We start from the raw sequence: 23,116 nt of genomic DNA, 5'->3' as shown, positions 1-23,116 counted from the left end.
CTGAAAAAGAAAAACACACACACACACACACACACACACACTTTAAATAATAATCTTGTTGCTATGCATGCAAAGAAGCTACTGAAGGCATCCAATTACTATGAGCAATTAAAGTGGAACATTTCTTGGAATAGATCTTGGTTTTGTTTACTCTGGTGTCAATGGTGAATCGCAGTTTAAATTTTTGTATTGTGGAGAGCCACTTCTCATCCCAATAGGTTGCAATCGACAAACAAATTAATCACAACCAATATACTGCTAGGACGCAATTCTAGAAATATACCAGTATTACTATTTACATAGTATAGATTTCATGTGAATTTAAATCATAAGTAAATGCAACATTTTGAACTATACAAATTACACAGAAGTTGTATAAAGAAACCACAGAACACAATAACTGACTACACACACACACACACACACACACACACACACACCCCCACCCCCACCACTACCCCAGATGTCCTATCTTCCACATTATAATCACAGCTCAGATTGTAAACCACCCAAGACAATTGTATCTCTAAATTCTATTCAGTATCATAGACACCTATGACAATAAGATATTTCAAGCAGGGAGTCTCTGCAGAGACAAGGCAAGTGTGATTATTAAAAAGACCAAGTTGCAAAAAGAATGTCTAAACAGAGGGTAAACCAAAACACAGGGTTCAATGAATGTATTAGAAAGGTTATCTAAAATACAAGATAAATATTTTCCAAGAGCATACTAACAGTTAACTTGATCAGTCTATATAGGAAGGATATTTGTGATCATTACAGACTCCTTAAATCTAGCAGAAAAGAAGCCCTGGGCCATCCCAAATCTTTACACCAGTGTTTCCCAACCAGGGTTCTGCAGAACCCTTGGGTTCTGCAGACCATCGTCGGGTTCCACGAGAAATCATGGAATAAATAAAAATTTTGAAATATCACAAACAATTCCAAATCTCTTGAAATATCGCGGGAATTTTTGTCCAGCAATTGGCAACACTGGAGTAATCTTCATACGCTACCAACTGCCTCTGGGTTTTTTTTGGTCAGTTCGTATCTAAGATTATATTTAGTTGTATTGTGCCTGTCCTCCTGCTTCCCAGAATTCTCCACGTTTCTACTCTTAGTGCACATTACGGTCATTCACTATTTTGTAGATTTGTAGTCTTTGCACTGTTTTGTAATTAACGTTTTTACTGAAACTGATTGTTTTCATGTATCTAAAATCTCACCTATGTAACAGTATTTTTATATGGCCGTCAAAAATTTTTTTAAAATGTGGAATTATATGAAAAGAAGGCGCGTCAGTGAAGGAGAGGACAGTGAAAATTAATCAAAATTATCAGAGCCAAGTACGAATGAAACAAGAGGAGAAGTGACTGATTTTTAAAAAATTCACCTTTACAATGACACTTACTTGGCCATAGGTTTTACATGGACTGGAGACAAAAATTGCCCTGTTCCATTGTGCATTGTTTGCAGGGAAAAACTAACACACACAGCTATGGCCCTGGCCAAGTTAAATTGACACTTCACTACTAATCACGGCCACTTGTCAAATAAAACAGTTGATAACTTTCAACGACTTTTGGATTCACAAGGAAAACAACGTAAAGTTTTTGAGAAGCAGGTAACGATCAGTGAAAAGACTCAAGAAGCAAGCTATTTAGTAGCTGAGCTAGTTGCACAAAAAATGAAAAGTCACACTATTGCTGAAAGCCTAATAATGCCTGTTTGTAAAATAATAGTGAGTACAATGATTGTCAATTTCACTTTCAGTCTCTTTGCCTAGGTTCCTGTTTCTAATACTACTATTAGTAGGTGTGTGGATGACATTGAAAATGTCTTGTCTAAAATACTAAAAAAAAAAATACTAACTTTGCTCTCCGCGTCGATGAGCCAACAGACATAACAAGTAAAGCTCAGCTGTTAACATGCGTACGATTTGAAAATGAAGGTGAAAAAAATGGAAAATTTTTGTTGTTGTAAAGAGCTTCCAGAAACGACCAAAGGTCAAGACATTTTCAACATCTTGTCTTCTTATCTGGAATCCTGTGGTTTGTCATGGAGCCAGTGTATTGGAATTTGCACTGATGGTGCCCCCTCAATGATCAGCTCAATAAAAGGCTGTGTTACACTCACCAAAGAAAAAAACCCTTATGTCATAATGACCCACTGCTTCCTTAACCGGGAAGTTCTTGTTTCAAAAACTATTGGGGAGGATTTAAAACAAGTCCTTGATGTAGCTGCGAACATGGTCAATTTTATAAAACAGCACCCTCTTAAGTCATGTATGTTTGCAAAGCTGTGCGAAAATATGCAAGAAGATCATGTGACTCTCCTTCTACACACCGATGTTAGATGGCTTTCAAGAGGGAAAGTTTTAACAAGGGTATTTGAGCTGCGAGGGGAACTACTGCTTTTCTTCAAAGATAATAAAGCCAGTTTTTCTGACTTTCTTGAAGATACAAAATGGCTGCTGAAACTAGCCTCCTTAGCAGATATGTATTAGCACTTAAACACCACCATGCAGGGCCCAAAAGAAAACATTCTAACTTCCACAGACAAACTTCTTGCATTCAAGAATAAACTCAAGGTTTGGAAAAGACACCTTTCAAGTGGAAATACTGAAATTATTAAGAGCAACAAGAATGATTAAAGGTCTAGAAAACACAACCTATGAAGGAAGACTGAAAGACTTGGGTTTGTTTAGTTTAGAAAAAAGAGAAGATTGAGAGGGGACATGATAACAGTTTTCAGGTATCTAAAAGGGTGTCCACAAGGACGACACAGAAAATTTGTTCTTCCGGGCCTCTGAGGACAGAGCAAGAAGCAATGGGCTTAAACTGCAGCAAGGGAGGTTTAGGTTGGACATTAGGAAAAAGTTCCTAACTGTCAGGGTAGTCAAACACTGGAATAAATTGCCCAGAGAGGTTGTGGAATCTCCATCTCTGGAGATATTTAAGAGTAGGTTAGTTAAATGTCTATCAGGGATGGTCTAGACAGTATTTGGCCCTGCCATGAGGGCAGGGGGCTGGACTCGATGACCTCTCGAGGTCTCTTCCAGTCCTAATATTCTATGATTCTATGAAATGTTTCCGCTCCTATTTCAGTTTCAGAGTCAGACAGATTATAAAGAAGTCATTCCATTAATTACCAGTCATTTGGAATCACTGACAGAAAATCTTCACCTGTCGTGGAACCTGGGTGGATGCAACTGCTAGAAGCTAAGAGTTTTTAGTGGACTCTAACATGCTATAGGACCACTTGTTTTCTTAAGTTTAACCACCACGGAGTAAATAAACCCAAAACTCAATCTGAACAAAAAACTTTTCTCCTCGAAGTAGCAAATCATAATATTGGGTCCACCAACAGGTGGAAGGAATTGTACAAACTGAAAGACTTACAAATGTGGATTTAAAGTGGAATGAGAGGACAAGACAGTCTCAAAAACATTGATAAGATCACTAAGTGAAAATTTTGTATGAAGAAATGGATTCCAGTCAAAGATGCTACCAGTATAATTTTTTTCTTTCCTTGCTTATAATTCTATACTAGACTTTTTTTTATTATTTTACTATCCAGTACTTACTATTTCTGTGAAGTTTGGTGTTTCTATTATTCTACCAAATCAAAGCATTATTAATAATGCACTCTAGATTCTTGTGTATGTTTTGCTGTTTATTTTAGGAAAAATCCTCCCCCTAAACACAGAGGGATTTCCATTTTTCTTCTCTTTAAATTACCCCAAATTTTCACAAACCTGGAACTTTCTACAGTTCAGATCTGGACTAAATTCTCTGCATGATTTAAGCTATATTTACACAATGTACACTCACCAACAGTCCACTAAAAACTCTTAGCTTCTAGCAGTTGCATCCACCCAGGTTCCATGACAGGTGAAGATTTTTTGGTGGCCTCCAAATAAAAGATCAAAATGTGAAGTTCAAACATGGGGTTCCCCTCATTCTCCTGAGCCTATTTGTACCACCGGAGTTTCTCCTCCTCCTTCAACCTTCCAACTGCCATGGAATCTTCTTAAAGTGTTCTAAAGGGTGAAATGAAAATAACCCATGATGTAAAATTGTATCAGATATCAAGACGCTCTCAAAAAGGCCTTAAAACAAAAGCACCTGATTAAAACAAAATGTGTCAGCTGTTTTCTGATGGAAAGGTCAGTATTTGGATTTGAGATTTCTCCTTCTATTTAGCATCATAGGATTTCATTATTCTAGCTGAGAATTGGCAAGCCAACTATACCAGTTAATATCTGAATGGTATTAAAAACAGTTCCTTTTCTTGGTAATGAATTTATTTTGTTCAATGTTAGAGCCATGTCTGAATTTCGCAAGTTCCATTTTTTTTCCAGCCAAGGAGTGTTCTACATTACACCTGAATTATGCAGTAGAACACCACTGAAAAAGCAGGAAACTGGTAATTATGAAATTGTGTTAATAGTTCAATGGAATTTACACAACCATATCATCTAATGCTCCATGACATGATAGCAAAAGTTACGCTTATACTTAAACAACTGGTGGCTACAAAGAATTTCCTAGACCAAGATGGGCCTAACAGAAATTTGTAATAAGATGGAGGAAACAATTAGAGTTTCAACTTCAGGAGTTCTCTCTTTGAAATTAATGGGATTTAACTTCAAATTCATATTCATATTCATTTGTGAGAGACGTGAAAATGCCGCGAAAAAGTAACACTGAGGAATAGCAATTTTATTAATACTGTTTCTAGACTTATCAATGAAGGGAATATTGTACACTAGGTAAAAATTTTCATATATGAATGCACTCATCTAGGTGCTGTGGGAAAAATTAACAGAAAAAAGCAACACAATGGCTTTCCACATAAGAGCATCCAGAAACACACACAAAAGACAAGGAGAAAAATTGAAGGAGCCAGGCCCTCCCAGAGATAGCGAATCACAGAAATGTAGGGCTGGATGAAACTGAGAAATCATTAAGTCCAACTCCATTTGCTGAGTCGAGACCAAATAAATCTAGACCATCCCTGACAAGTGTTTGTCCAAATTACTAAAAACTTCCAATAATCAGTATTCCATAACCTCCCTTGGAAACCTATTCCAGACCTTAATTGTCCTTGTACTCTGGAAATTTTTCATGATATCTAACTTAAATTTCCCTTGCTGCAGTTCAAGTCCGTTACTTCTTGTCCTATATTCAATGGATAAGTAGAACAATTAATCACAGTCTTCTTTAGACTACTACTTAATGTATCTGATGACTTACCTGGTTCTCTCCTCAATCGTCTTTTCTCAATACCGTGTTTTTAACCTTTCCTCATAGGTCAGGTTTTCTAAACCTTTTCTCCTTTTTGTTAGTCTCCTCTAGACTCCCTCTAATTTGTCCACACTTTAGGGGGAGGGAAAAAAAACACACCCTTTTTCAAAAGAACCGCGTCTAGATTGCTTTTTCCCCTCTCCCCAAAATAACAGTTTCTGAAAAGTGATCGGACGCGACTATGCAAATGAAGCACAAGATTTGTAAATCTGCGCTTCATCTGCATTTTCAATTTCCTTCCTTTACATTCCTCTTTTAAAAGAGGAATGTAGTCTAGACGCACCCATAGAGTCCTGCGAGCCTCTTGCAATGGAACTCTGTTAAGATCACGCTCACTTTATAGAAATGTCATCTAAACTCCATTTTCCTATGTTGTATATGAGAAAGTTATATGGAACTGTATCAAAAGCCTTAGTAAAAATCAAGATACATCCCCTCTAACTACTTCTATGCACTAGACCAATAACCCTAAAAAAGTAGTAAATGAGACTTATTAGGCATATTTTATTCTTGATAAAGCCACACTGGCTATTTTTAACCTCACTAACTTTCAGGTGTTAATTTGTTTAATCATCATTCCAGTATCTTTCCAGACACTTAAATTGGACTGACTGGTCTATTATTCCATAGGTGTTTGTTCCTCTTAAAAGTTAGATACTGTGTTTTCCCATCCCCAGTCCTCTGTAAGGTCAGTGCATGCTTGTATGCTGCCTGGAAAATTGATGACACCCAGCCTTTCCCTGGATTTCATTTACACCAGGTTGGGATAGAGGGTTGTGGTTCAGGGGGAGTATAGGCTCTGGTCTTGGGCCAAGAGGTTCAGAGTGTGGGAGGGCCTCTGAGACAGGCAGAGGGGTTCAGGATGGAACTCAGGATGCAGACTTCGGGAGGGAGTTTGGGTGCGGGGTGGGCTCAGCGTTGGGGCAGTGTATTGGTGTGCAGGAGGGGGTTCAGGACTAGGACTGGGATTCCGAATGAAGGATCCATCCAGGCACCGCTTACCTCAGGCAGCTCCTAGTCAGTGGCACAATAGGGCTACGGCAGGCTCACACCTGCCCTGTGCCACACCCAAAAGTGGCTGGCATGTTCAGCAGCAGCTCCTGAAAGGAGGATCAGGTGGCACATATGCTGCATCCTGTCCACAGCCATCGCCCCCGTAACCCCCCCCCTGGCCGTGGCTCCTATTCCCAGCTAACGGGAGCTTTGGGGGCAGTGCCTGCTAGCAGCGATAGGGTGTGGAGACCCCCTCCCCCTCTCCCAGGGGCCACAGAAACATACTGAATGCTTCCAGGAGTGACAGTGCCAGGGCAGGGGCGGAGCCTGCCTTATCCCCACTGGCTACTAACAGTCCAGCAGCACAATCTCCCACTTTGGCTGCAGGACTCTCCAGGCTTGCAACAGATCCGGGATCTACCTCTGCTGCAGCTCTGCATTTAAAGTGTATTAGGAGCCGGGTGGGCAGGCAGCATGGCTCAATTCCAGATCACGCTGGATCCAGGAGCTCAGATCCACCCCCAGATAGGGGCTGCTGCCATCCCAGGCTGCTGCATCTTTATCAGAAGCAGCAGCACAGGGCGACAGGCAGCTGGTCCGGGAGGGGAGCAGGTTTTTAAATGGGCTCCCCTTGTGGATCAGCTCCCACCTGCCACCCTCTGCTGCAGCATGGAGTGGCAGAGGGCTCCCTCAGGAGTGAGGCTGCCAGCCCTGCCCCTGGTGATTATAGAATAGTCGACTTACCAGTAAGAATTAATGATGTTACTTGACTGTTCAATTAACCGATATTTAACAACCCTACTATATACTATGGTAGGCCGTCTCATCATACTATTCTCTCAAGCTCAGTCTTGAAGCCAGTTAGGATTTTTTTGCCACTACTGCTTTCCATGTGACTCGCTATAGTCTCCACTTTATCCAGGCCATCATCCACCTTTCAATTCTCATATTAATCATTAATCTTCTCCAACTGGACTAATAATTTACCATATGGAATTGTATCAAATGACTTACTGAAATCCAGGTATATTAGATCTAGTACATTTCTTTGGTCTAAAAAAACCAATTGTATTATCTACAAAGCAGATCATGCTGGAGTGGCACAATATACATATTATAAACCTATATTGTATTTTATCCCAATTCTTATTTACAGTAAAACTCCAATTGTCCAGCATCCAGTGGTCCAGCACTCCCAATAGTCTGGCACCAACTGGAACCCGGAAGTGCTCCGGCCAGCCGGACAATTGGAGTTGCTTGCATGCTTTCCCAAGTCCACTGCTGCCGCTGCTGAAACTGACCAGCACTAGGAGTAACGGTAGTTCGAATTAGGAGCTTTAATTCAAACTACCTAGTCTGTGCCACATGTAGCAGCAGGCAGGTAGTTCAAACTACCTGCCATTTTAAAATGGCGGCGCCTGGGAATATGCAAATAAAGCCTGGGATATTTAAATCCCGGGCTTCATTTGCAAGTTCGAATGCCTACATTAGCCACCCTAGTTCAAACTAGGGTGGCAGTTTTGGCCTTCCCTGAAAGAGAGGGAGGGAATAGCTTTCGTCTGGCCCACGAAAGCTCATCACCTATTAAACCATTTTGTTAGTCTCTAAAGTGCTACAGGTCTGCTCATTCTTCGGTACAGGTTATCTGTGTTCCTCCCCCATTTAATCCTATTAAGCTATTTGAGTTTGACTCTCCCTCCCCCAGATGTGGTCATTTTTTACTTCCATATTCTTATTCCACTAGCCACCCTGCCTCTGCTCCTAAACTCTACACTAGCCTTATTAAAAATTGAAACAAAGTATTGATTTAGCTGTTAAGACATGCCTACATTATCTTTCATCTCCATCCCTTTATAAGGGCTATGGGGCCCCACTTCTTTCCATTATTATAAATTTTTTTACTGTTAGTTTTAATTTCCTTTGAAAGGTCCAACTCTGCTTGGCTTCTGGCAGTTCTCACTTTTTCCTCTATACTTTCTGACCTCCAAGAGATAGATTTCCTTGATGATCCTTCCCATCTTCCATTCCTTATAGATTCGTGTTAAGCTTGCAGCGCACTTTGAAATACCAGCATTATCCTATATAATGCTTATCTTATCAAGAGGTTAAATGGATACAAAGTACAATGTCCAGGCTAAAACACCCTCATCCAGCTTCAGCAAAGATCCAATAATGAGCAGTTACATAACTTTTTGTATTATAGTGTATAATAAAAAGCAAGGTTTTCTAGGGGCTTCTTCGACAGAGCTTTTCCCTTATATCACACAGTTCTCCACAGCTGGGAAAATCTTATAAAAATTGAAAAAAAATACTTAACACACATAATTTTGCATGATTTAAATTGATAAAAATAAAAAAATGCTTAAAAATAAACATTGATAATGTCCATCCCAATCACACAAAAAATTTTCCAAGCCTATCTGTCTTGAAAGTTCCCAAAACAAATAGAAAGAAGTCAGTATAAAAGGTGGAATAGACAATGAAATTCAAAGGAAGCAGCTTGATTAGAATCCCAACTTTGAAAGCTGCTCAGAGAGATGATAGCATAATTTATTATTACACCTCCATTTGTCAAAGGGATCAACACCATGGGTGCTCCAGGAAAAAAAAAAATAGTGGATGCTTGGCCCCACCAGCAACCAGCTCTCCCAAAGTGCTGGGTGAAGAGGAAAAAGGAGGGGGCTATGCTTGGGTGAGGGGTGCAACTGGGAAGAAAGAAGCAGGCTAGGTGGTGCTTGGGGCAGAGCAGGCCAGAGGAAGCCAGTACCTTGTGCCTACTGTCCTTTCTCTTTGGTGTGTAAGCACCTCCATTTCCCAGCAACAATCAGACTTTACTGGAGAAACACAGGCTCTGTGTTGTGATAGCCATAAGACAAAAATACAGGAATGAGAACATTTAGTGTAAGGTCTTCCCTTTTTCTAAATGCACTGGTCCACATCCTTTTTCAGAGGCAAGAAAGATTCACTATATAAAAGAAAACAGTATGCTGGTGTATTTGTTATTTTTGGAAAAAATAAAAATTAACAATAAAACAAAAATAATTGCATAAAAGCACCACCTTAAATTACTAGTGGGCTACACCCCCTGCTCGCTAAACTTGCCAATCCCCTCTTTCTGGGGGTAGGCAGTCCTGACTCTTCCCCCAGTTGCCGTGGAGGAGTTGGGGCTGAGGCCATGCCAGCCCCGGTTTCTTGGACCTCCCCCTAGCCAGCAGGAAGGGCTGGGGCCTAGGCTGCACCAGCCCCCATCTCTCAGCCCCCAGACACTGGGGTGGACCAGCCTAAGGCCACAGCAGCTCTCCCCCCTGCTGCTGGGGGAAGGGGGGTAGGTGAGGGCTGCATCGGGGTGCAGCATGACAGCCCCAGCTCTTCACATGGCCAGGCTGAGAGTGCGTAGGCCTTGGCTCCTGTGGATGCCGAGCAATGTGAAGATGTCACTCGCATCCCAGAGGAAATTTTTTTTAAACATATTGTGAAAGATAATTAGGGATGTAATACAATTGTTGAATTTTAAGCAACAGGAAGTGTTGAATCCACAGGACCTTCTCGAAGTTAAAAATGTTCTATGTAAGTTACCAGCGGGTTGTTTTTATTTTTTAAATTATTATTCCCACACCTCAAATTATAATAAAAAACTATTCCTGTGCAGCCAAGATCCAGTGATGTTTGGTTACAGACACTTTTGCCACATGGGAGGATGCTCACTTAATCTGTCTTTTTAAACATGTATAGATAACACCCAAGAAAGGGGATTCTATTTTCTACTGTCTCTACCACATTACACAAAATTATAGAAGAGCCTCTGTACCATTTCCAATTGCTTAAACAGTACTGAATAGGTGTCCTCAAGCATACTTTCAACTAAACAAGATTCTCCTGACATGGCTGCTTATAACATCTGTTATTTCTAGAGTAGACAAAGCCGGGACAAATTTGCTTTCACTTTCAACCTATAGCCACCACTTAAGTCTTCTAAACCCCATGATTATGACAACTTTTCTTATACCTAATTTATTTCACCAATGAACTTTACTCGAAGTAAAGAGTCTTGAGATTGGTGTGAATGCTGTGCTTGAATTACTACTGTGTGCGTTGTTGTGGATAGCTCATTTGTGAACCAAATTTATTCAACTATGCTGAAGACACCATGTGTAATTGGAGACCTAAGTCCCTAGCTAATCTAATTTTAGAGTGTTACTATTAGCATTTAACTGAAAATGTACACATATAAAATAAGTTTTTACACAAGCTAATATGAAGAGAAACATTTCCATTCTCTCTCTTTTTTTAATTTCAACAGAGAGCACTTTAAACAAAAATATTCCCCTGTAGTTAGCTGCACCCTAAACACTAAATCTCAGTATGTAAGAGCCTCAAAGTAAAGCCAATTAGTCCAGAGAAAGACAAAAGAATCCAATGAATAGCTAAAACAAATTGTATGTTAAGGTTTCATTTTTATTAACCTAAATCTCAATTTGCAACACAAATACTTTTCTAGCCTTTACAAATCTCTTTAAATGTGACACAATGAAGAACATGAATATCCTGCTCACCCTTACAACTTTTCAGAACTGAAACAGAAACAATTACCTAGACAGAAAAAGACTGCTTTCCCATTCTCCCCTACCCACACAGTTTTAAGGTCAAAAGAACCAATTTACAAATATAAGTTAGAAAAGAGAAATTCAGAAGATATGAAAAATACCATCCTCACGGAGCATTATTAACAGCCTTAGAAAAAATGGGTGCCTGAGCAAATATAGTTTGGCACTCCCAGAGTTTAAAAACAGCAGTATGGGACTCAGGAAAAGGATGAGCTCCTGGCCCCAGGAGCTTAGCTGGGCTGTACAGAAGAAACTGCTGAGTATGAGACACCTGACCATGCACCCCATGAACACCTAGCAAAGAGAATGACTATGCAGACACTGCCCATACCTACAGAACTGAGGGATCCAGCAGCTGCTCACTGGCTCTGCAGAGGTAAATCCTGCTGCCTGTGTCTCCCCACCAGGCTGACAGCTCTGAGTGGCACTGTCCAGTCCTCAATTCTCCCACACACACCCTTGCCCTTACAGCCCAGGTTTACCCGTTTGCAGAACTCAGACAGCACCCCGCTGACCAGAGCACACTGGGTGGCTGCCCACATCACCTACCCGTAAGGCCAACCCTGGCTATTAACGAAAGCAAGAATAAGGAAATGTGTTTTAGTAGCAGAAAAGGCTATTTCTTTCCATTTTGCCTCTTTACTGCTTCAAATTACAGCAGCAAATATACACACAAACCATGCAGTCAAATGTAAATCTATATATTTCAAGGGAAACCCAAAACAATGCAAGCCAAAAAATACTCTCTTCTCAAAAATAGTGAGAAGAAAAACAACCGACTTCCATTATCGGTTACAGACTCATCCACAATGTTGTGACTTCTCTATCATTTACAGAAAGCCTTCCTCTTTAAAGGCAGTTTTGAAAGTCTCACCATCTGTCATGATAAAAATTCACATCCATTTTGAAACCCATTGTATCTATATTTGATTGCTGTGAATCCAGCAGATCCTCAAACCAATTTAGAGTACCAGACCACATGACAGAGATAAATTATCTAACAGGAAAAACTGTATTTATTTAAGAGCAAAGCATGCACTTGGGGAAACTATATAGTCTAGAATCATGTTCAATTTACTATTCCTAGCTGGCAATAAATCCCCAAATGAAGCTTGCTGTAGATTCCATAATTTAAATGAGCAGCTCCTATTTAGTGGGATATGAATAAATATGAATGAGTACAGGTTGTACCTCTCTTAACCAGGACTCTGGTCTGGCAACATCCGTGTTCTGGCAGGACCAGGGATGTTTCTGGACCACAGAGCCCACGTACAGGGAGGTTGGGCCATGGGACAGGAGCGTGGCAGAAGGGAAAAGAGGGGGCTCCAACTCGACCTCATATGGTGGTGGGGGACACAGAGGAGCAGGCAGCACAGCAGAGGGTTCTGCCCTCTGAGGCCGGGAAGTAGCAGGGTCCAGCAGCAGCCGCGGAGCTCTGGCCCTGAAGCTCCAGCTCTGGCCCTGAAGCTCCAGCTCTGGCCCTGAAGCTCCAGCTCTGGCCCTGAAGCTCCAGCTCTGGCCCTGAAGCTCCAGCTCTGGCCCTGAAGCTCCAGCTCTGGCCCTGAAGCTCGGGTCCAGCAGCTGCTGCTCTGCTCCAGCCATGAAGCTTGGTGTCCAGCAGCAGCACCTAAGGAGCTCCAGCTTGGAGAGTTACGGCCAGGCAGGCCTCCCCTGATCAGTCAGGTCCCAAGGGTGCCAGATAAGGGAGGTCCAATCTATGCCACTACTGGTATTTTGGATTTCTTTCTGTAGCTGGCAACTATGGAAATCCCCTACCAAACCATCCCTATTCAATTACATGTAGCTTGATCACTTACAATAGCAAAGTTGGGATTTAGAAGACCCCACAGGCAGTTCCAGGTTTTGTGATTGAATATAGACAGTATCCAAGATGATACAACTGAGAACTTGATTTAAAGATGTAAACATGCCCCATAAATAGTATTTTCCCTTCTTCTGAAAGGGGAAAGGGAAACTGTCACAAACTGCTCTCTCTAAACCAAATCCCCCACAACCTATCCCTTCTAAAGACACTCTTCTCCTCTCTCTCACACCAAGTACCCCAACCCCACCCTATTTCCAAAATCTCAATACTTTCACTAGCCACTGACATAAAAAACTTCATTAACCCTTTATAGCCCTCTCCTAACCCAACAAACCCCACCCAACACTTCCCTAGCCCCATACCAACCCAATAACATCCTATATAAACTCTCCCACCACCTCAGAGCATCAAAACCTTTCACAGCTGAAGGAAGGGGACGGGGTGCCCCCTTGATAAAGTTTAATCCAATGGTATGTGTACTCACCTGGGACCATAGGACAGGGTGCCCTACCCACTGGGCTGGATATTCTGGTATGGAGGATCTAAATATTTCCTGTTGAAACTGTTGCACTTTGTGTAAATCAGTGGTCACCAACCAGGAGATCAGGATCTACTGGTAAATCTTGGAGTCTCTGAGAGGTGATCCTAACTGGTTTGGCTGGGAGGCCATCAAGTGCTGACACTTCAGCTGCCTCTCCCCACACTGCTCTGCTGCTCCTGCCCAGAGCCTCAGAGGTGCCCCTTGGGAGCCTCCTGCTTGGTGTGCAGTGTGGGGGAAACTGAAGCAGAGAGGCACTGATGTCACTCTGTGCCCCTCTCCTGTACCCCATCTTCACAGAGGAGGGTGGGGCCTCAGCAAAGAGTGGGGGGAAGCAAGGGTATATGGGTTTGAGGTAGATCCTGGATGGACTTACATTAAAAAAAGTGATCTTGTGCTTAAAAAATGTGGAGACCACTTGTATAAATAATAAATCACTCATTGGAGCAAAGGCTGAATTTGTGTCTTCCACATCCCAGGTGAATGCCCTAACTCCCCTGGAGCCATAGAGTAATTCCTTTTCCCTGGTCTACTGTAATTATAAATAACTATGAATTGATAATGTGAAAGACAATGAGCAATCACTGCACCAGAGAACGAGAATCTCTCTATAGCTAGAGGTCTAGGGCACCCACACAGCATATGGGATATCCAAGATCAATCCCTGGTTTAAGAATTGATTATTTACACAATATAAAACAGTTTCAACAAGGGAGAGATAGAGACTAAAACATTCATCCCAATTATTAGAGCACTCTCTGCAAGGTACCAAACCCAAGTTCAAATCCCTTCTCCATATCAGAGAGAGAGCAGAATAGAACTTGGGTCTCCCACACCTTAAGTAACTTAAAAGGAAAGCACCGCAAGCCAACTCCTCAATCTCCCCCTCTCGGGTTTTTTTAAAAAGAATGCCTGAAATAGAAATAAAAAATGTGAATTGGCTTGAAGAAAATGTTTCATTTGGTCCTACTAGAAACGATTACTGATTTTTTTAAATATGTATTTTACACACACACACACACACACACACACACACACACACACACACACACCACGAAAACTAGTTTTCATTTCAACCCAAAACAAAAACAAAAAACCTTAAGATTTTTTTAGAATTACTAAAACTGAAGAAAAAAAACTAACTCCGCCCATGGCATTCCAATCACCACCATCATATTCAAGCCTCCCATAACACCTCATAACATCCCCTTCTAACCAAAAGCCACCACCCCAAAACTAACATATCCACAGCCCCCTACAACACGTAATAAATACTCCGTCCCCAACAGTCCTAAAACCTCTTACAAAACTACCACAATATCACCAACAATCCCCATAACTTCCTTCAGACTCCAAAATATGCCCTACAGAACCACCCCACGACCAATGTTCTATTTTTTCCATCTGTATGTGGAATACATTTTATGTGTACCGAGGCACATGCCGATGTGCACCCCCATTAGAAACACCAGTTGTCCGATGTGCACCCCCATTAGAAACACCAGTTGTCCGCTGTGCATGCTCTGCTAAGCAGCTGGGCAGCATTTGAATTTCTCCTGAGTGGCTGCCTAAGCACTCAGCTTACAGGAAACACTGCCCATAACCTTAAGGCAATCAATACCATACCTCTGCCCAGGACAAGCTCATGATACTGTCTACATATTTTGTTAGTCTTTAAGATGCTGCTAGACTATTTGTGGTTTTTTACGTTTTTTCCAGTTTCAGACTAACTGGGCTACCCCTCTGAAGCTTTTATAACCATCTGCAAACACACACACCCTAACATGCCCTAAAGATACAATTTCACTCCAATCCCTTACCTTCTTCATAACCTCCCTACAAAAATTGGCCCCATGAACACCCAACTGACAACCACTACCCCCTCCCAACCCCAGCATCTTCAAAATGCAACCCTGTCAAGGCCCCACTGCAGCCTGCAGACCCCCAATAGTCTCAAAACACAGCACCAGCACCCAGTCTTGTAACCCCCGAACAAACAAACACCCAGCGCCCTATCCTCCCCCCCCCCCCCGACAGACAACCAATACCCATTCCCCGCATCTCAACTGCCCCATAACCCCTATCAGGCAACCAATACCCAGACTCCCAACAGGCAACGAACCCACAGCCCTCCCCATACCCCATAACCCCCGACAGGCAACCCACCCCCAGCCTTCCCCCATGCCTCATAACCCCCGACAGGCAACCCACCCCCAGCCTTCCCCCATGCCTCATAACCCCCAACAGGCAACCCACCCCCAGCCCCCCAACCGGTCTCCATAACCCGCGACAGGCAACCCACACGCAGCCCCCCAACCGGCCTCCATAACCACCGACAGGCAACCCACCCCCAGCCTTCCCCCATGCCTCATAACCCGCGACAGGCAACCCACACGCAGCCCCCCCGACAGGCAACCAATACCCATTCCCCGCATCTCGTTCGCCCCATAGGCCCCGTCAGGCAACCAACACCCAGACCCCCAACCCCGAAAGGAAACGAACCCACAGCCCTTCCCATACCCCATAACCCCCGACAGGCAACCCACCTCCAGCCTTCCCCCATGCCTCATAACCCCCGACAGGCAACCCACCCCCAGCCCCCCAACCGGTCTCCATAACCCGCGACAGGCAACCCACACACAGCCCCCCCGACAGGCACCCAATACCCATTCCCCGCATCTCGTTCGCCCCGTAGGCCCCGTCAGGCAACCGACCCCCAGCCCCCCAACCCCGAAAGGAAACCAACCCACAGTCCTTCCCATACCCCATAACCCCCGACAGGCAACCCACCCCCAGCCTTCCCCCATGCCTCATAACCCCAGACAGGCAACCCACCCCCAGCCCCCCAACCGGTCTCCATAACCCGCGACAGGCAACCCACACACAGCCCCCCCGACAGGCACCCAATACCCATTCCCCGCATCTCGTTCGCCCCGTAGGCCCCGTCAGGCAACCGACCCCCAGCCCCCCAACCCCGAAAGGAAACCAACCCACAGCCCTTCCCATACCCCATAACCCCCGACAGGCAACCCACCCCCAGCCTTCCCCCATGCCTCATAACCCCAGACAGGCAACCCACCCCCAGCCCCCCAACCCCGAAAGGAAACCAACCCACAGCCCTCCCCGTGCCCCACAACCCCCGAGAGGCAGCCCCCAACCGGGCTCCATAGCCCCCTGCAGGGCCTGCGAGGAGCCCGCTACCCACTCACCTCCCCCGACCCTCCAGCTCCAGCTCCACCCGCCCCCGCGGGCCGCTCCCCAGCCCCTACCTGCGCTGGGCTGCGCGCCGGCCCCGCCGCCTTTCCTCCGCATGGGGCGGGGGGGGGGCGCCAGGCCAGCGGCTCCCTCTGTCCGGCCGCGGCTGAGCCGGGCTCCGCGGGAAAGGGGGGGGGAGTCGAAGGAAGAGGAGGGGGCGCGACACGTGGAGCGGCGCAGCCAATCGCACCGCGCCGGGCTCTGCAGCAGAACGGGGTGGGGGGGGAGACGCGGGGGGAGCGGGCTGAGGGGAGGGGACTGCTCCAAGGCTGCGGGGGGGGGGGCACCAGGCAGTAGGTCGCTGAGGCGGCTCACCGCGCTCCTGCCTCAGGGGCCCTCCCCCTGCGAGGTGCCTCTCTTGGGCCCGCCGGAGACGCCCCTTTGGATGTGCCGGGGTAGCAAGGCTGCCTCCGAACGATGCCAGTCTAGCGGCAGCTGGCGGGGCAGCCAGAGCCCTGCCTGCGTGCCCGTGCTCCTGCCCGCTGGCGGGGCTCGCGAGGCAACAGCTGTATCTGCCTCCCTTTCTTGCAAACGCGGAGCCGGCAGGTCTCCACCGCCGCGGCTGCCCCAGGCTTGCAGGGCTCCGCAGATGATACGCGGGTGCAATTAGCAGCCCCGTCCTCAGTATTCATCAGTGCAGTGCGCGGCTCCTCCCAGCAGAGAACCACGAGGCGCTGCCAGAGTTTGAATCATATCAGAGAACACTAGGACTGGAAAGGGACCTCGATAGGTCATCGAGTCCAGTCCTCTGCCCCCATGGCAGGACCCAGTACTGTCTAGACCATCCCTGATAGACATTTATCTAACCTACTCTTAAATATCTCCACAGATGGGGGATTCCACAACCTCCCTGGGCAATTTATTCCAGTGTTTAAGCACCCTGAGAGTTAGGAACTTTTTCCTAATGTCCAACCTAAACCTCTCTTGCTGCAGTTTAAGCCCGTTGCTTCTTGTTCTATCTTCAGAGGCCCGGAAGAACAAGTTTTCTCTCTCCTCCTTGTGACACTCTTTTAGATATCTGAAAAAGTCCTACAGTACTCATGTCTGCCTGTGCATGTAGTCTTGTTAGCCCCAAGTGTCCAAAAATCATGTCAGGTGGAGGGGGGGGGGAGCGTGGCTTAAAAATCATTAAAAAAATTATGAATAATATATTTTGGGTTCTTTCTCTCTCCAGTTTCTGAATCTTTATGTTTGCTTCATGTTTCTAAGAGACAGGGAAGTGTTACTACCATTCGATAAGACACTAGTTTAAAACAGATTTCACGGGCAAGCAACATGCTTAAAACAAACAAAAGGAGGAATTTCTTCACACAGGGCACAGTCAACCTGTGGAACTCCTTGCCAGAGGATGTTGTGAAGGGCAAGAATATTATGAGGTGCAAAAAAGAGCTAGATAAATTCATGGAGGATAGGTCCAGCCATAGCTGTCAGCTAGGATGGGTAAGGATGGTGTCTCTAGTCCTCGTTTGCCAGAAGCTGGGAATGGGTGACAGGGAATGGATCACTTGATGATTACTTGTTCTGTTCATTCTTTTGAAGTATTTGTCATTGGCCATTGTCAGAAGATAGGATACTAGGTTAGATGGACCTTTAGTATGACCCTGTATGGCCGCTCTTATGTTCTTATGAAACTTCCTCTGGAGTATGCAGTTGCTCTGGGGCTCAAGCACTCCCCATGGATAAAACAGGAGGGGCTCAGCACCCGCCATGTTCCTATCCAGCTGGCCACCAATCAGCTGTTCAGCAAGTGGGAGGCACTTGGGGGACCTACGGCAGGAGTGGAATGGGAACAAGCAAAGGAAGGATGAGGGGAGGGATGGAGTGAGAGTGGGAAGACAGAGGGTGGAGCCTCAGGGAAATAGGCAGAGTAGAAGTGGGGCCTCAGGATGGACCAAGGGTGGAGCACCCACTGGAGAAAACACAAGTCAACACCTTTGAATGTGTGCAGGCATTTTTCCTTACTGTGTTTAAATTTAAAGATGACACCCAGGCCATGCCCAGGTTAAAAGGCCAGGAGGTATCAACTTTTCATTGTTTTACTTGTACAAGAGGAGATAACAGCACAGCAGACGTAGAACTGACCCATGTTTTTCATTTCTCTGTTGGGCTAGGCAGAGAGAAGGGGACAGCATGCAGAGCAGTTTGCTTGTACACTCAGGGGTGTCCCTTGCATCTTTCTTAGAGAGCTCAACGTGACATTCATGGAGATACTTGACAATCCTCTCCTGAATGTTTCCTGAGATGGCTGTCTTATGTCCTCTTCTGCGGTCAGGCACTTTTCCACATTACTCCACAATGAGTTCAGTTGGCAACACTGCAGTCAACAGGGAAGCAGCATTTATATGCAGGTGACTTCGGGGTCTGTGCACCTTTGTAACCCTCAGGAGTAAGATATCAGCTAAAACCATCACCACCTGTAGAAAATAGTGGCAATATTGAGTGCCATTGCCCTGTACTTGTGTTCATGAATATGGAATAAATTATTATTGTTTCACACAACCAAAATTCTTCCCACACTCTTTGTGGGGCACACTCATTCATGGCTGGGTTTGGGGAGCAGTGCTCTGCAGAAGTGCTTCAGAGCTGGAGTATCAACAAGCATGTCTTATTAAAAGTTTTTATGGCAATAATGGAAGGCAGTTTTAAAACTTATCTTTTCCTTTCTGTTGTGACTGTAAACCCAATGATACGTCTGTCTGTTTTTATCAGCATTTGCTGCCGATTTGGCCTTGAGGGTTGTCTCATCCTCCCCAGCAGAACACCTGACCCTGATGTGAAAGAAAAAGAAAAGGACTAGGGAAGAAATGTCAGCAAGATCCTACAAGCAAGTGCTGCATAGGACTGCAAACAAAGAGTCTTGAGGGCCAATTTGGCAGGTGGCATGAATGAAGAAAGAGTGGACAGGAGAAAGGCCCAAGAATTCCCGCAGGAAAAGGAGAGCAAGATGCACCAGAATATAATGGGTCTTCTCAGGCAGCAAACCCAAATACTGCAGACCTTGGTTGACCTAAAGGTCCAAAAATCCCAGACTCCCTATCCTTTTCAGTACTTGGAACAGTCCATAGCAGCAATACCTATGACCTCTGTGACGGACCCAGCAGGGTCCTCACTAGGAGCGGGGGAGGCCCACCCTCCCCCGCGGGAAGCGGCGGCCAGGGACGGCCAAAAGCCGCTCGGCGCGGCGCCGCCATCCCCGCCGCGGCAAAAAGCAGAGGCGGGCGCGCGCTGGGGGAAACGGGGGAAGCCCCGGGCACCCGGGAGACGTTCGGCTAGGGCGCCCCGGTTTGCGCCCAGGGGCGGAGCCACGGGCACGCTCCGGCGGGGGCCGGGTTGGAACACCCCGGAGGGGGTGGGGCTTACGCCCCTGACGTCACCCGCCCGCGCCCATAACAGGGCCGCCGAGACGCCCAGGAAAGGGGGAGCGAGCGGGCAGCCACCCTGGCTTCCCGGCACCCCAAGCACCCGGCCTTCCGGGCAACGAAGGGAGACGACCCCGGCAGCTGGCGACTCGCCCTGGGAGTCTGCGACGGGGTAAGCGACTTAACTCTGCGCCGGCCCGAGGGACCGGCGCAGCGGGAGTGGAAGGAGTCCGAGGCGGGACCGTTTTGGCGCCCGTGGGCAGGCGAGTTTCGGGCGGCTGCCCCGCCTGCCGTGGGGGGATCGCTTTAAGGCACCCACCCCACTTAGGGCCTCGGGCTGGGACCCGGTGGTGAGGGCGGGCCCGGGTCCCCCACTCCCCCACGCCCCGACCTCAGCATAGGTCCACAAGGCGGCAACAGCCGCACACTCCACCCCTCCCCTTCCCGCTGAGAGGGACCGGGAGAAAGGGGGCAGGACTAGAGGGACGGCTCAAGAGCCCCGGTCGGGCCCCCGGCCGGGGGCCGCCCGGGAAGTTGCCGACCCGGGTCCGCCGAGCCCCCCCGTCCCTACTCAGGACGAGGGGTGATCGCACCCGGGACCGGACTCACCCGTGGACCCCGGAGGGCAGGGTAACTGGACATTCTAAGGCGGTGGGTTCGCGGAGCCCCACCCCACCCCGTCCGTGCCCCGGGGTGTGGAGCTCGCACCCGTAAAACCCGCCACAACCTCCAACATTCTTTGGGGCATTATGGACCATATCCTTGCCCCTACCCACTCTGCACTAGGGGACAGCCAGGAAAACTACAGCTTCACATACACAGACTAATGAGAACCACTGTAGGTATATGCAGAGACAATGGACTAGTGACTGACTACACTGAACCACTGCACTGAACTGGACAATAACGACTGCTGCCTTTCCTATCTTACAGCTCTACTCTGTTAATCTAAGTTAAAGTTTGTATTGGATAGCTTTTTTATTTCTGCATATTTTTTGCACTGCTTTTGACATTAAAATAATTTTTTGAGAAAAAAGTATTAGTTTACAACACATACTGCAGAATGCACAGTGGTACTTAAAGTGCACAGTACTTGTAAATGTACAGCAAGCACTGCATAACTCATAGGTTCAGGAAAATACACAGTCATTTTATAAATGTGCATCAAGCACCATATGACTCATAGGTTCTGGTAATATACTTTTGTGTCAAATGTGCAACACTAGCAAGCACTACACTACTCCTAGCAGCTCCCAAATCTCCAAGCACAAAGAACAATTCACCAAGGAACACTACGGTGACTAAGCATTAAAGCACCCCTTCAAAGCCTCCCTTAACATAGTTCTTTGTTGAGCTCATGTAATGTCCATTGTATGTGGCTGTTCAAAGTCAGGAAACAAAGTCTCCACCTTAACAACTTTTTCCCCTTTGACTCACAGATATGATGCAGGACACAAGAGACAGCTATAATCATTGGGATATTTTTATCATTCAGAACTAATCTACTGAGTAAACACCACTAGTGTCTTTTCAATCTACCAAAAGCACATTCATCCACAGGAATTGGCTTCCTCTGGGCACTCGGGGTACATCTAGACTACATGCCTCCGTCGACGGAGGCATGTAGATTAGCCAGATCGGCAGAGGGAAATGAAGCCGCGATTAAAATAATCACGGCTTCATTTAAATTTAAATGGCTGCCCCGCTCTGCCGATCAGCTGTTTGTCGGCAGATCGGGGTAGTCTGGACGCGACGCGCCGACAAAGAAGCCTTTCTTGATCGGCACAGGTAAACCTGGTTTCACAAGGCATACCTGTGCCGATCAAGAAAGGCTTCTTTGTCGGCCCGTCGCGTCCAGACTGCCCCGATCTGCCGACAAACAGCTGATTGGCAGAGCGGGGCAGCCATTTAAATTTAAATGAAGCCGCGATTATTTTAATCGCGGCTTCATTTCCCTCTGCCGATCTGGCTAATCTACATGCCTCCGTCGACGGAGGCATGTAGTCTAGACACACCCCCAGAGTGCTTAACCCCTCACTCCATCTCAGACCTAGACCCCACCTTAACCCTCCCCCCAAGTTCCCACACTATCTCTTCCCACCCCTGCTGTGCCCCATATAGCCCACTTTCATCCCTTTCTCCAATTCCTCACCCCACCCTGCCTCTTCCTGTCCAGGTCCACTCCCTCACCTGAGCACAATCCGTTCCCACTTCTCCCCCTCCATCCTAGTGGTGGGCAGGCTGTGCTGGGGGGGAGAGGGGGGAGTTGATCAGCAGGGCTTCCAGGAGGTACGAGGCACTGGAGGGGAAGGGGCAAGTTGGCTGTAGGTGAGCACTAAGTACCTTCTATTTTTTTCCATGTATGCTCCAGCCCTAGAGCACACATTGAGACAGCATTTATCCATTCAACAATCAATCTGCACTTAATGAGCTGGTAGCTGGATCTTTTCTTGTTGCTGATGAGGTAACCAGTGTATAATAACATCAGCTGGGGGGCAAGGAAGAGGCATGGTCCCCCCCAAAGTCACTATTGGCATTTATATATCACCAATGGTATAGGAATATACTGGTCTGGTAAGAATGGTTCTGCTCACATATTCTGAACTGTCCCATATTAATAAAGATGTGAGAATCATACAACTTACCTGATCAGCCCACAATAATATTTGTGAAGTATATCTGCCAGTGATCCATCAATTCTTGCATAAACATAGAAAAGTAGACCTATATACTGATGTATTCTGTGACAAGGTGGGCTAGTGGCAAACAAGAGATCTATGTGCCCTCTGTTGTCCCACCAGAGGGGCACTGGGGAGCAATTACTTTGAATGATTCTGGGGAGTCGTTATTTCAAAATAGCAGCGGTGGAGCATCCACACTACCACTATTTCCAAATATTTTGAAATAAGCATTATTCCTTATGAAAAGCAGGAGTTATTATTTTGAAAAAACGGGTTTGGTAGTGTTGACACCCTGCTTGTTATTTCAAAATAGACCTAGTGTAGACCAGAGCAATGTGAAAAGACCAGGAGCAGGTGTTTTCACAGCAATGCAGTGTGAAAGGCTGAAAAGCAATCCCAGTTGAAGAGGACACAACTGTTCAATTGTCTAGATTGTACTATAGAGGGTGCGTCTACACTGCACCCTTACCTCAAAATAAAGTGCTATTCCGACAAGTCCCTTAACCCTTGTGGAACGAGGCTTACAGAGATGCCGGAATAGCGCGCCCATTA

At 46.0% G+C, this 23,116-nt stretch overlaps 1 protein-coding gene across 6 annotated transcripts in view; it reads right to left on the bottom strand.

The window, feature by feature from the left end:
* Nucleotides 1–17,089, bottom strand: part of ST3GAL5 (ST3 beta-galactoside alpha-2,3-sialyltransferase 5) — a 46,208-nt gene extending 29,119 nt beyond the window's left edge. The window contains exons 1-2 of one of the 6 annotated variants that reach the window (XM_075930936.2): nt 16,539–16,649; nt 3,834–4,042 (exon numbers count right to left, since the gene is read on the bottom strand). Coding sequence is in view for 1 of the 6 variants with exons in the window: in XM_075930935.2 (XP_075787050.2) it covers nt 16,539–16,581 (43 nt within the window). In the remaining 5 variants the exon portion in view is untranslated. Of the gene's footprint in view, nt 1–3,833; nt 4,043–16,538; nt 16,663–16,839 lie in introns of those variants that run through there. The other 5 variants (XM_075930938.2, XM_075930937.2, XM_075930941.2 and 2 more) reach the window with 5 other exon arrangements.
* Nucleotides 17,090–23,116: the final 6,027 nt, after the last annotated feature.

The sequence above is a fragment of the Pelodiscus sinensis genome, chromosome 4, assembly GCF_052426305.1.
Source record: "Pelodiscus sinensis isolate ZL-2025 chromosome 4, ASM5242630v1, whole genome shotgun sequence".
NCBI classification, from domain to species: Eukaryota; Metazoa; Chordata; order Testudines; family Trionychidae; genus Pelodiscus; species Pelodiscus sinensis.
The sequence above is the reverse complement of the archived record's forward strand: the minus strand, read 5'-3'. Positions and strand labels throughout refer to the sequence as shown.